The sequence below is a fragment of the Gekko japonicus genome, unplaced genomic scaffold (genome assembly GCF_001447785.1).
Source record: "Gekko japonicus isolate JY-2015 unplaced genomic scaffold, Gekko_japonicus_V1.1 scaffold998, whole genome shotgun sequence".
Taxonomy (NCBI): domain Eukaryota; kingdom Metazoa; phylum Chordata; class Lepidosauria; order Squamata; family Gekkonidae; genus Gekko; species Gekko japonicus.
This window is the reverse complement of record NW_015164216.1, coordinates 505669-520641: the sequence shown is the minus strand read 5'-3', so window position 1 is coordinate 520641 and position 14973 is coordinate 505669. Positions and strand designations below refer to the sequence as shown.

General features: G+C 42.9%; 1 protein-coding gene across 1 annotated transcript in view; it reads left to right on the top strand.

Annotated features, from left to right (window-relative positions):
* Window positions 1-14973, top strand: part of FMNL2 (formin like 2) — a 254022-nt gene that overhangs the window by 139282 nt on the left and 99767 nt on the right. Inside the window, 1 exon segment of the mRNA XM_015408483.1 lies at window positions 3518-3601. Coding sequence (XP_015263969.1) covers window positions 3518-3601 — 84 coding nt within the window.

Sequence of the window (14973 nt, the reverse complement as noted above, 5' to 3'; positions counted from 1 at the left end):
TATATATATATATATGAAATGATTTGGAAAATATTTGAATACCTTGTCTTAAAATATTTTATTCATCATGTTAACATAAAACGTTCCATAATCAATTTTTTTCTTTTTTTCTTTTTTCAATTTTCCCATTTTTTCAGAAAAAAGCAGGCTTCAGGAAAAAAACCACGGGTCTCCCCCCCCCCCCCAAATTTTTCCGTTTTTTCCCGGGCCTTCACATCTCTACCTGTGATATTTAGACAAACCTGTTTTGGTCCATCCAAACATTTTATTGGTGAAGGGAATTGGCTGTCTTATTGGTGATGGGAATTGGCTGTCGTTTCCAGTTTAGATTCTTTCTTTGTATGTGAAGGGCTGTATCACTATAGGCACAGATTTGAGCCCAAGTATGTTAATTATCTCCTTCAGTTTGCATGCAGTGACATTTTAAAATCAGAATGTTGCCCTGCTGTTACAATAAAATAGTAGTTCATTAGCATTTTAATGACATTTGAAGATCTCTTTTTTTAAAAAAAGCCAAAGCTTTTAAATATAGGCATTTGGCCAGGGTGGGAAAGAAGGGGCATCACAATACATAGTGTAGTAAAATTTATTCTGTATTGGTAATTCGTGCCTAATTCTTACATCTCAGGACCTTGTTACAAAAAGAGCCTTTACTGCAAAAAGGTTTTAATAAAATCACAAGACCTAATAAAATATTATGGTTAAAAAAAAAAAAAATCAGCCTGTGCCTTGCTAGTAGAACTGCACACATTTTTTTTTTAAACTGGTAGGACTCCCGTATCTTTTAAAACTGCTCAGATCAGGGAAATAGTTAGTAGGTGAAGGTATTCATAGCACAGGGATGCAGTCTCAAGGGAATGCCTCACCTGTTATACTTTGCACAGCTGGAGCTCTGCTGTTAAGAAAAGGCGTTAGAAGTTATGTGCATCAAAAGATTTCCTTATAGTGAAGTTCTGGAGCATAATCATTTTTTAATGAAGTCCTAGTTTTACTTTTGAAATGCTAATTTATCAATAGGCTGATATTAAGTTGTTCAGTAATTTGTTTTTTTGTCTGTATTTGGTCAGTTTTTTAATAGAATTTTGCTCAGTAAAATCAGTATTTTTGACCCTCTGACTAGTTTCCAACCCTGAGGGAAGGGCCTTAGCCAGTGGAAGGAAATAAAAGCTTCCCTTCACACTTTCCAACTGGATTTTGCCAGTTCACACAGTAAAATCCAGTTGGAAAGTGCACTGAAAGTGGATTGAAAATGGATTATTTAGTGTGTGTGACTGCAGCCTTCCGCATTACCTGAAATTCATGTCTAGCTTCTTAATACAAGGTCTACTGTGTTGTTTTTTCACTCTGTGTTTTATAAGGAGCATGCATGTTTTAGAAGGCCATTTAAGGGCATCTACTTAACTACTGGGTTTTATATTCACAAAAGAGAGTGGCTGCTTCTTTATGGGTTTTGCTTCTCTGTCTCAGTCATGTTGGTGCATCCTATTTGCACCCAGCACCACTATCAAATCTAATTAAGTCTCCATTCACAAGACTCTACAAAAGGCAAACTTGGGTCTCCACCATCGTTATTATCATCTCTACTTTTTTCCTTTGATGCTGAACATACAGCCTTAACGAAGAATCCATGAGAGTTCAAAAGCTTTCTCACTATTTTAGTGACAACTTGTCTGGTTCTGATTTAATATTGCCCTGACCTGGATGGCCCAGGCTAACCTGATCTTGATAGATCTCAGAAGCTAAGCAAAGTCAGTCCTGGTTAGCACTTCAGTGGGAGACCATTGAGGGGAGTCCAGAATTGCTATGTAGAGGCAGGCAATGGCAAACCACCCCTGTTGGTCTCTTGCCTTGAGAAACATAAATCACCACAAATCGGCTGCAACTTGATGGCACTTCACATACACAATTGAATATTAGGCTACAGTTGTTTTTGAAACATTTGTATGGGCCAATAGCGCTACATCCAACCTGTTGGATGTGGGCAAAAAGTTCTGAGTTGCTTCTCTGTGGTTTCAGTTTCTTGTTGGTAGTTCCTCTACCCCTGACAGGTTCTCTGCTCAGGTTCCAGTAAAATGATCACCTTCTAGCACTCAGTGTGTATAGAATCACTGCTGCCATGTATAACTCCCACCCCCATGTTTTAACCACACAATGTTGGTCCTTATCTCATGCTAGCACAAGATCACTGTGTTTGTACTTTTAGAAAATTTAAATATCGAAGATAAACCATAGGGGTTCAGAGTTTGTTATTGGAAAAGGCCATAGCTTAGTGGTGCAACGTGTTTTGCATTCAGAAGGTCACAGGTTCAGTCCCTGGCTTCTCTGGTTAAGAAGGATCAAGGATCTCAGGAAGCAAAGCTGGGGAAAGACCTCCCTCTGCCTGAGACATAGGAGAGCTGCCACCAATCAGAGTAGACATTCCTTGGCAAGATGGACCAATAGTCCGATTAAGTAATAAGATAGGCTCATACGTTCAAAGAAGGGTTTTTAATTTTGCTGTCAACCTGCATCACCTCCTGGTCTCTTTCCTTTTCTGTTTTTGTTGTATTCCCACTGTCATCCTTAGACTCTAACCTCCTTGGGCAAAGATGTCAATATCTTTGCTCCTATTATTCTATAAACTGCTGTGTACATTGATGGGACTGGCCAGACAATGTCATGACCAATCTGTACGCAACCCATCTGGCTCCTGTTTCTTCTCCTTCATGCCAGAGGAAAAATAGAGGGGAATCTGTGGGGTAGCCGTGGGTGACCATCCGTCTCGACACCCCCTCAGAATCATCATGGGCTGGGGGTGGAGCTAAGTACAGCTTTCAAAATGGCAGAGCTGAGTTCCTTATTCCACCCGCCACCCTGCCAAGTTTTAAAGGGCTTTTTGTTTATTTACCAAGCTGGCTGTAGTACTACAACACTCTTGGGGCGGGGAAAGACAGAGAAAGCCTTTTTAACAGGTTGTGGGGTGGAGGGTCTGGGATAGGGAGGAATAAAGCAGCGGGGATGGCAGCAGAGCAGTTGCTGCCATGAAAACAATGCCGTTTCACACTCCTGTCTTGGAATGTTTTAACCATGAGTCCTGTGTTCCTATCTGCTTTGCTGCAATAATCTACCATTGCACAGTAGTAAGTGGAAGGTGGGGGGGAAATCATTATAAGTAACCCATGACTCTCTCCTGTAAAGTCTGGAATTAATCCCATTTGCTTCATCTTCTCTTCCCTGGCAGTTCTCATTTCAACATCCTTTTTGTGGAATGCTCTGTTAACCAAGAATTCAAAGGAAAGCAATTAACGTTAATTACAACCATGTTGAAGGCATTGGCAAACCACCTCTGCTTAATCACTTGCCTTGAAAACACTGTGGGGTCACCATAAGTCGGCTGTGACTTGACGGCACTTTACACACACACACACACACACACACACACACATTCAACCATGTTGTTATGGTTAGTTCATATCACACCTCTCTCAGCCTGAAGCCTGCTGTGGTCCAACCATATTTGCTTTCTCTTTCTCTGCAGAATGCAATGAATTTGCCTCCTGACAAAGCAAGGCTACTCCGGCAGTATGATAACGAGAAGAAATGGGAGCTGATCTGTGATCAGGTAAGAGGTGTCTTTTTCAGGTAGCTCCTTCAAGGAACCTGTCTAACCTAGAGTCCGATTTTGCCATCCTCTTCCCTAGGTCCAGTAAACCTAGTTGTCGAGACTGCTATAAAGTGAGGTGTCAAACAGTGATGTGTTTTGGCCTTCTAACTCTTTAATCTTTTTATAAATGACCTTGCACCAGCCCTAAGGACAGTTCCCAAACTTGGATCTCTTCCCATTTCTTTACTACTCTATGCTGATGATGCTGTGATACTAATTAACACAATTGGGCTTAAGTAATCTCCTATCTACATTCATTACTTACTGCAATTCTAATTCTGCAGATAAGAGCTTATTTGTGGTCTCTGGCCTGAGAGATATCTGGCTGTTTTCGACCAGGGTTTTTAGTGCCCTGGCCCTAACCTGGTAGAACTCTCTGCTGAGTAACATCCATGCCCCGAGGGACTTAATATAGGCAGAGATGTTCCACCAGGCATTTTGTTGAGGACAGTGACGGCGTCCATCTGGCTGGCGTTCTAACCTCTCATACACCCCCCCCCCCCGCTGGAGGCAGTAGCATAACCAGAAGTTCTGATCACCATCTAATTAAGTTGACTACTGTAATTTTACTGTAAATTCAATGTTTTAATGTTAAATTAGTGTGAATATGGTTGTTTTATCTATTTACAGGGAAGGGTGGTATTTAAAAAATTGAATTTAATAAGTAAATAAATAAAAATAATCACCCATCTGTAAATCTTGAAAAATCTAAGATTTTGGTCTTCTCGAAGTCTTGGAACTTGGAAGCATTTTTGTTGGAGAGTTAGGGGAAGTAACATTGAATAGGCAAAACAATCTAGATACTTGGGACTTAAGTTCCAATATGACAACAACATACCACAGAAGTTATACTCTTAACCAGTGTTCCCTCTAAGCTGAGTTAGTATGAGCTAGCTCACAGTTAGCTTCTGGCTCACACATTTTTGTCTCAGCTCAGGAAGGATGGCTCCAGAGCAAACTGATTCATGCAGTAGCCAAATTGCTTGCTCACAACTTTGATGCCACTAGCTCACAAAGTAGAATTTTTGCTCACAAGACTCCACAGCTTAGAGGGAGCATTGCTCTTAACTCTAGCCAAGGTGTGGCCTGTTTCTTTTTTGTACATGGTGGCCAATATGTCTCTGCTGCTTTTCATGTATTCAAGGCCAAATCCATGGCCCAGCTACTATATGGAATCCCTGTATGGATTGGTGCATTCAGTCAGGCTATTGAGAGGGTTCAGTCTACTTTCTTGTGCCATATTCTGGGTCTTCCTAACTGTGCTGGATATGCAGCTATGTGCCTTGAAATCAGGCAAGGGCTTGTGGAAACCAGAGCATGGATTCAGACCATAAAGTTCTGGCTGCGTCTCTTTTTTTAAACTGATCATCCAAGCTACATAACTGCTGTGCTTACGGATTCATATGTAAGCAAATGGTCAAAATTAATCAATAGAAAAATTACCTCAATTGGCATCTCCCTTGAGCCAGTTTGGTGTAGTGGTTAAGAGTGGCAGACTCTAATCTGGAGAACCGGGTTTGATTCCCCACTCCTCCACATGCAGCCAGCTGGGTTACTTTGGGTCAGTCACAGTTCTCTCAGAACTGTTCTCTCAGAACTGTTCTCTCAAGAGCAGTACTCTCAGAGCTCTCTCAGTCCTATCTACTTCACAGGGTGTCTTTTGCTGTGGAGAGAGGAAGGGAAGGAGAAAGTAAGTTGCTCTGAGAGTCTGAATGAAGAGCAGGTGTAAATCCTCCTCCTCCTCTTTCTTGACTCTGGAAAGGGAGGAAGCTTTTAGACAGCTATGTCAGTGCCTGTTAGACATGGAAAGGCAAATCTTGTGTTCTCTAGGAAACAGATTTTGCTCTTTTGTGTCCCATGGTGCCGCACAAGACTATGGTACTGCAGCTGCCTATCTATCTGATATAGAATCACCTCATGATTGCAGAGCCTTTATGCTTGCTTGATTTAATATCTTTCCCTCAGCTATTTTATCTGGTAGATATTCAGGAACCCCTTTTAGTGAATGGTATTGCCTTTGTAGGGCTGGGGTTCCTGAACAATTAGCTTATGTATTATTTTACTGTAGTCTTTATTTGGAGCAGAGGAATGTAATTATTAGACCTCTCTTGCATAATGCTCAGGGTCTTCCAGAAGACCAGCCACTAATGTATCTCTTGTTGGATAGAAATCGCTATATCACTGTGTAGATGGCTAAGTACTTGCTAGCTGCAATAAAGATCCATGAATAGTTTATGTATGCTTCTGGATACTTTTATTTTTTATTGTATCTTAATTAATGATCTTTTGGATAATTTTGTCTTAGTTTTTATGCCACTGTTTTTAATGCAATTTTACCTTGCCGAATGTAAAATCTATTTTTAAAAAATGTCTCTGGTTCCTGAGACAAATGCCTAATAAAGGTGATGAATGAAAAATGAAAGGTGGAAATAATTTGCTTCTGCTGAACAGGAAGCCTTCTAAAGGAGGGCCAGCTACTGCAAACTCCAACGTCTGATACAGGGTGCCATCTGAAGCTGGCAATTTGTCATTGTGCCAATGCACTACGTCGCTTCTAATGTAAACTTGGAAGTGATGTCATTGCATCAGGGCAGTGCCCTAGGATAACTAAAACTCTGTAGTTAAACCATAGAGTTTAGGGAGATTCCTACAGTGTTGCAATTGTGCTATTACTTCGCTAATAGTTTTGCACTGGTAGTGACCTCATGCATCGAAGCAATACTGAATACCCTCCCCCATTTCCCCACCACCACCCTGTTGAGTGTTGGTAGAGAACAGGGGTCCAGCGAGTTCCCTAATCTGACAGCTAAGAAGAAAGCCTCTGTTTACTGGCTCCCAGTTGTGTTTGCCTGTCACCATGTGAAAGATTCAGGTTCTGCCAAACCACTGCAAATATCACTTTTTGAGCATGTGCATGCTTTCTCTGAAATTACCATGTGCCTAATTTATGAGACTTGGCCCCAGAAAAGGATGAGCAGAAATCCCAACTGGAGGAGAAAGTGGACGCTACACGGTGTCTAGTGCTGTAGAGTGGAATTTGCACTCTGTCTATGATGGTCAAAAAAGGCACATTTTGCCTTTGACTGGGGGAAAAGTCAGCAAAGGGTATGACTTTTGGTTGCAAACGCATATGAATGGCAGTGACTCAGACCACAGGGCATGTCAAATGTTGAAAAACAACTTACTCTTAATTTAGAGCACTTTTTTTTTCTTTTTTGTAACATTTATCTTTGTGTTGAGTAGTATGAGATAAGGATGACATTCGTGTCTGGACTCAAGCCCAAATGGAAATGGATTAATTTAAGCATAGTCTCTTGGCCTTTATTGAATTCTGGTTGGACTCCATCCAATTCCTGGTTGACAGAACTCCAGGTCACAACATGCCTATCTCAGTTGGCACCCTTACGAGAGACTTGACTGAATGCTTTTTACTTATCACCTTATTTCTACGTAGAAGCTAGACCACCAACACAGTCCTCTGTCATTTGCTTGCTGTGGTTCTGCAGCATATAGAAGGGAATGATGGCTTTTGCTTATCTAAAAATTGATGAAATTGCTTCTGGATAATGACATTCAGCCCGATATAAGTGGGAATACGAAACATTACTTTTGAGGGTTTTATTTTTTAATAATGCACTTTACTTATGTCTATTTTTGTTCAAAGAGAAAAAAATAATGGTTTGGATCCAGCCAGGTTTTTTAAAAAAACAACAACACACACACTCAATCTTGGTAAATTGCTCTCCTTTTTACAGCCCCCATCCCACATATTTTTCATCAGTGCAGGTCCATGATCCCCAGCATAGACTACTTTGGTGGTCTAATGGGACCCGTTTTTCTCTTTTCCACCAGCGGACAAACTGATGGGATCCAACTCATCATTTAGTTATCTCCATTTGTGGTAGGGTTGCGAAGTGCTATTTTTGCCGCAGCGGGGGACTCCCGGCTGGCGGCTGGAGCGCACGCGCACCGCATCCTCATCACTCGGAAGTGACGCGACCACGCCGGGCACGCTGGGGGCGGGGCCACGACCATCCAAGGGGAAACCATAGTTTTCCCTCAGATGACCGTGACCCCTCCCCCATCATGCCCGGCGTGGTCGCATCACTTCCGGATGATGTGCACATCAGGGTGGGGTTCCCCCCCGGGGCCCGATCTGCCGGCGGCGGGGAACGGGCCTCTGGGGCGGGGGTTTCCCCGCCCCCCGGGGGGACTTGGCAAGCCTAATTTGTGGAGATAAGGTGTTCTTGGATTCAAGGCTACCGGTCAGATAAGGGACACCTGGCAATTCTAGCAGGGCTCGATATTAGATTTTTTAAAACCTGCAGTCAGACATCTAGACTGAGCCAGTTTGCTTGCATTTGGCACGTGTGGAACTTTGCCATTGGGTTTACACTGAGGTGCACCACAAACCTTATGAACGGAGCATAACACTGGAAGGATGTGCCCTTTATTTCTCCCCAGAGTAGTTGTCAGATCATCTTGGAGAAACACTGCAAGTGCAGAACCAATAGCTTGTGTTCTTGAGTCTTCTGTGCAGAATATTTAAAGCATTGTAGCTTACAATTACAGTTTATGGAAACACTGTGGCAAATTGCTTAATCTGCTGTAAGTAAGTCATTTCCTTGGGGCTGTTTGCTTACAGTCAGAAGAAATGCCTCTGTGAACTGTGAGCTTTTTCCCTGGCTTCCATACATGCTGTTTAGCAGCAGGATTTAAGAAGAATGAAGTCACTTATAGGACTGGGGCCTAGCCGCTATCATTCACACCTCTGAGTCAATTGGACTCCTTTACAGCACAGGCAGCCCTGCCAGATAAAGATCAGTAGTCTGGAAGTCTGCAGATGCAGTGATAACAGGTCTGAGGAAGACAGGTGAGAATTTAAATCTGGAGAAAGTGACAGAGACATCTGAGAAACGCTTGCAGATTTTCATATTGGTGTTGGAAACACCTTTGGCTCAGAGCTTTCTTTCCCCCCTGTCGGAAAGAAGCTATTAAATGGTTGTTGCTGTGAGTTCCTTAGATGTGGGGAAGCATTGCAGAGCAGGACCAAAGTCCTCCTAGCTTCCCCTTTGCGACTTCCTCACATCTCTATAAGGGCTGTAGGCAGCAGCAGAACACTTCCGTGATCCAGCAGCCCAACTACAGCTGACCTCTTGACTCTTGGAGGGCTGTTAGCAGTGGGTGTAAATTAGAGTAGGCACGATGCCTCGTGAAGAGATTCTGATGAAGCATATGGATGGCGCATGAAATATTTATATCTCTAACTGTGTAATTATAGCCAGGCAATTTAACCGTGGTTAAAGCCATTTTCCCAAGGATAGATTCTGTGCGTCGTATACATCTCAAAACAAAATTCAGACGGACTCATCTTGTTTAGCTTTGACAAATTTATTTTAGTTATGCTGGATCTGAACTGGGGTTAGGGTGGGCAAGGCAGAGAACAAGAAAGGGACAGAAGAAAACCACATAAAAACCCTCAACTGGATTTGACTCCCTGGCAGAAGGAATTTATGATCCCTGAGACTGTATTTGGGCATTCTAAACAGGTACAAGTTTGTTGACGTTCTAGCTAAGTTATTATTTGGAATTAAGTGAAGTATGCATATTACTGTGGCTTGCTTTTCTGTCAAGAAAGAGTTAAATGAAAGTTTCTGTGTTAATGAATGGCATACTTGGTCATTAATCTTAGATATGAGGTGAAGGAGTCTAAGGGTTTTCTATTGTTGCTTCAACAAATGAAGTCTGTTTTTGGGGAGATGTATAAATCTGTTTCTCTAGAGATACCCGTACCTGTAGTTCAGAAATCTGTACAAAGAGGAGAGAGACCTGGTATATGAGTCAGTGTACCACAACTGTACTGGGTAGACCAGTGGTTTGGTAGAGTGGTGAGGAGGAGCATATCAAAAGAAACAAAAATCTGTTCTTGGTCACAAATTATAATCTGGAAGTAGGTGGCTAGTATGTGTTTGTGAATATAGTGACGTGATCAAGGATAGGGATGATCATTGTATCTCTGTGGGACTTGGGTTTCACTGGTATATTCTGCATGTGATGGGATGGTGGCAAAAATATTATTAGGGTGACATCGCATTGGGGGTTGGGAACAATTTCCAAAGCTCTTTTTTGCCCCCCAATGGCTGGTTGGGACATAGCAATTCAATTTTAGAAGGGAGGATTTCTCATCAAATGGGAGGTTGCGGATTTCCAAAGGTTGTACCATTTTTGTTGTATTTTTGAGTGGCAACTTGTTTTATCTTTACACCAGTTGTGTGACCTTTATTGAGAGGCAAAAGACAAGAAATATTGGCTAGTAAACCGCTTACTGCCTAATTCTACCTAACCAGGGATTAAAACATGGTGTTTCCACGTCTAAATCCAGTACTCTGCTCACTGCAAAGAAGTGAGTGCAACTGTTGGTGATGTTGGGAGGGGAGCAGATAACCATATTTTGGAGGAAATGAAGAAAAGCTACAGATCTCTTAGTAAGTTTACAAAGCTATATTTTGAACAGCTTGTGAAGGGTCCTGAGTCAATGCTAAAGAACATGATTTTCTTCCAAAATGTCCCAGACCCAACCCGCTTGCATCCCTGTGGAGCTTCTGCATCAGAGGAGACTGTAATGAAGGTACATGGACCAGTGATATGACTTGGTATTAGGCTTTCCATTTGCTTGCCCACAGTGGGCAGTCCCCAGCTTTTTAGCCCTGATCTCCTGTCCTCAAGGAGTTGAGAAGCTGGATTAAAAAATGGCTGGAAAATGGCCTCCATAGTGCCGCTCTAGGAATTTCCACATCTCTCTCTGTTATTGCCCATAAGGATTAGGGGAAATTCCTACAGCATCATCCAGAAATGTTGTCATATCCTGCCCCAACTGCACCCTCCATACACCCCACCCTCCAAATCTCCTGTGTTGCTAAAACAGTGCTGGTGACCCCAGTTGCCGTAATGCAGATTTGTGTTTTTGTAGCATGGTGTAGCAGCTAGAATATAGGGCACGAAAATAGGGAACATAAGTATTTAAACTTTGCTCTTCTGTTTTCAAGAATCTGTTTATTACTCCACATCATCTACTGATAAGGAATTTACCTTAAAACTACAAGCTGAGAGCCAAAGAAAAGTCCAGTGTCATCTTAAAGACTAAAGACATTTATTTCAATATGAGCTTTTGGGTTGTAGCTCATTTTTCTCAGACATGTAAAGGGAAGATCATACAAGGAATTCTTAGGGGGAAGATTATGGGGCGGGGTAGTTGAGGCAGAGAAGTTTCGTGTGAATTCTGCTATGAATCTTTCAATTGTAAATTTTCTGTATAAGGGGGAAAGAGAGCTGTTGAGGTAGAAAGGTTAGGTGTGAATCCCATCATAAATAAAAAAGATTTTAAAAAAATACTTTAGGTATGCCCAAGAGCTTGGACATGCCCAGTATGACTTTCTCCTTTTACAGGCACTCCATCATCACAGATTGCTTTGATTTCCCCTGCAGTCACAAACCAGATTTGTCATACAGTATTTGGGAAGGGATGGATGTTATTCAAGAAACACAGCTTCAAAAGCCTCTTAAGCACAAGGGATTAGTTGAGTGGTCCTTTGGATATGGGCCATACTTTACATTTTGCCATCACATTCTGAAAACTTTGTTTCCTTGTCATCTGGATGCCCCCAGACCTGAATAGTTTATAATGAACCTACGTGTTTGTATCTGCCTTTCTTCTACTTCCTTCCCTCTTGATTTGGAAGTCCTTTAGGCTCTTAGGTTGCACTTAGCTCTTGGGTACAGAGCGGTCAATTCTGAGCTGTCAGATTCTTTTCAGGGGTCTTTTTGAGACGTTTCCTCACTGACAGTGTAATCCTGTGAAATCACTGGACTTAGCCTGGAGTAACTCAGCATGAGATTGCGCTGTGTGCATCTAATGGCAGCAAAAAACATATAGGGGAAACTAAAGTGTGATTTTAATTTTTGAATGACTTGACCTTGTTAAGTGATTTTGACCTGTTTAATGGACCAGGTGTACATTGCTGTTTAACCTGTTTGGTTAAAATAAAATCGCATGAACACAGTCAGAGTAGACCAGGGGTCCCCCAGCATGGGTGCCCTGGTGCCCACCAACACTGTTTCTGGTGCCCACCGAGTGTTTTTAGGAAGCAGGTGGGGCCAGGTAGGGCTTTTGCCCAGCAAGGCTTGTGACTGACTATGTCGCGTTCAGGGCAAAGCCTGACACTGTTTCTCGACAATCAACAAGGCAAGAGGCAAGAACAAGGTCTACAAACCAGTCCAAAGTCAGGGAGCCAAAGATTCAGTTCAGAGCTCCGAGGAAAAGAGGTTCCAGGGTTGGGAAACCAGTGCAGGGTGCAAGGTCTGGGTCTCTAGCTGTGAACACAAGCAAAGATTAGCAAGGACAGAATACAAAGGCTTAGCAAGTGAGGGTAGAGCAGGTCAGCTCACAGAGATGTGTGGCATACAAAATTGCTTCCACACTGAACCTTGTTCAACGTGTTCCTTTGACTCTCTAGAACTGTCAAGCGCTCTCTCCTTCATCTGTGCTCTGTTGGTTCAGGAGAAACCGGTGGCTCTGACCTCTGTGTCATTTCTTCTCCTGCTAGAATGAGCAGGACGGCTCCGGCTGGAAAGCATTCTTGCTTCCTGATGATTCTCTTTCTGGGTCTGCTTCTCAACCCAGATGCTCAGACAGGTATTCCACTGGTGCGGGGCCAGACTCTTCCATTTCCTCCTCCTCAGGGGAGATGGCAGCTGGCTGGCTCATGACCGACAATTGGAGATTAAAGTGACTGTAAAGATTTTCTTAAATGTTGCTTTTGGCAGCAGCTGCCACCAAAGCACAAGGATCTACACTGTGTTAACTGAAGTTAAATTGTGGCAATCATTTTGTGGCTGGCTCTGCCTCCTGTGTTAGGCATTTTGTGGCAGTCATTTTGTTGCTGCGCTCACCAGGCCGTGTCAGAATTTCAAATGTGCCTGCAGGCTCAAAAAGGTTGGGGATCTCTGGAGTTGATGGTACTGACTTTGATAGACCAGTGGCATACCGAGTCAGACCATTGACTGGAAGTGGCTCTGAAAAGTCTTTGATACTGTCTTCCAGGGGGTTTTTTTGTAGAAAAAGCCCAGCAGGAACTCATCAGCATAATAGGCCACACCCAACAACAAAGCCCATTAGCATATTAGGCCACACCCTGACAGTGCAGCTCATTAGCATATTAGGCCACACTCCATGCCTTCCCTTGGCTTGCCCGGGCAAGCCAGCCCTTGGACAGGCTGGGGAAGGCATGAAGAGGCACTAAATGCCTCCCCGATCCTTCCAGGGGGCCCCGGTCCACCCGCCTCAGAGTCACCAGGCGGGTTGCTCTCCAGGCCTTCCCTCTATAGCCACGCACACAGAGGTTTTGGCTGTAGTGGGTGTGGCCAACTCTGAAGCCAGCTGGAACTCCGTTCCTGTGCGTTCCTGCCCAAAAATAGCCCTGCTGTCTTCCATATAATCCTTTTAATTGTAGATGCCAAAGATTGAACCCAGGACTTTCCACATACAAAGCAGATGTTCTTCCACTGAGCTATAACTTCATGTGTCTTAAAAATGGACTGTTAACCCTTCTGCTGCAGGATGTAGGATATCCTGAAATCAGATGCCTCCATGTTTTTATTTCCTGTGGATGCTGTTTGTAGACTGCAAGACTTGGTTTATGAGAGGTTTCTCCACTTGTGTTATAAACACATTTTGTTGGGGACAAGGGAACCTTAAAGCACATTAAATAGCTCTCTTGCTATTACAAGGTGGGCTATTTTTAGAATCTAAACCATAAAATCTGGGATAAAATGCATCAGTGAATCACTGAACAGTTCCAAGAGAGGTGTTTGAGACGTCATTTGCCTAATTCACATTTCTTTAAAAAACACGTTAATGGTTATAATGATGGGCTCTGCTCTGTGAATATACCTTTTGGTGGGCTAACACAAGTATTCTATTATTTAATAAGAGTCTAATACGATGGGAGACACACACACATTGTATTGTGTAATTTAAAAAATCTTAAAGAGCTTTGCAGAAAGAACTTGAAGTGGCATACCATTTCTCCCCATGGCCTTATTTATGGTTTTGAGGAATTGCATGGGGATAGTGGAGGAATTTATACATACACCTGTTCTTTATTGTGAGATGAGCTTTTGTAAAAACATGTGTTTTCTTCATGAAGACGCAGTTTCTTTTGCTCCTGAAGGAAGACTGTAACTTGTCTCTCTTTTGTTTCTCTTTCTGTATCAAATTTATATTTAACACTGAGTTAGGGGTTCCAGGTCCCTCCTGGCAAACAGCAGGGGATGGGGAAGGTCTTACCAGGAGCGGGGGAGAGGCCCAGGTGACATTGCTAGTGACATGGCTACATCACTTCCAGCGTGCACGGGAAGTGACATCATCACGCTGTGATGTTGTGGTGAGGTTCTGGTATTTGGGCAAAAACTCTGTGGTAGAGATGACTTCTACCATAGAGTTTTTGCCCAGATACCAGGGCATCACTGTGACATTGCCACCATGCATGCACCAGATGTGACATTGCCATGTGACCGGTGATGTAGCCTGGACCTCCCTCCCTCTCCAGGTAAGGCCCCCCCCTGCTAGCCAGCTGATCAACAGTGGGGGGCAGGGCCTGGCGCAGACAACCCTACACTGAAGACTAGTTTACGCACATAGAAGAATTAGGTGGTAGAATCATGAGGCTGTGGAATAGACCATACAATTTCAGACTGCAGGTGGGGCTCACTATTTTTGAATGCTGTTCCTTTAAAAACTTCATTCAAATAGAAAATGAGTACAGCAGAGAGGAAGGTTACAATCCAGACCTGTTCCTGCTGTGCTAGTTAGAAGGTTTATTTTTTTTAATATAGAGGAGCATTTTAAAATGCTGCTTCTGTCACCTGTACTCTGAAATGGTACTGTCCACCCCCCCACACCTATTTAGGAATCTGCCATTTCATTCTGCTATCTGCATAGGACTTTTTCTATTCATGGAAGTTAAAGAATGCTAAGGTGACAGAATGGACTGTCCCAGTTTGAGCTGGAGGTTGGGAATATTTTGGAGTACTACTAGGGATGGGCACAAACTGAATTATGTCTTAAAATGCACTATTCCAATTCAGTGTGTCAGTTTCTTAGGGATAATTCTTCATTCTGCACCTCACCCCGTTTGGACCATTTATGAATCTCTTATTTCCAGGGACACAGTTGCAGAGATATAGAGATTCATCTCAGTGTCTTAGGGATGTATTCAGAATTCATTTACAAAGAATGTAGTGTGGTTTAAGAGCATTTGTTGTGGTTACAC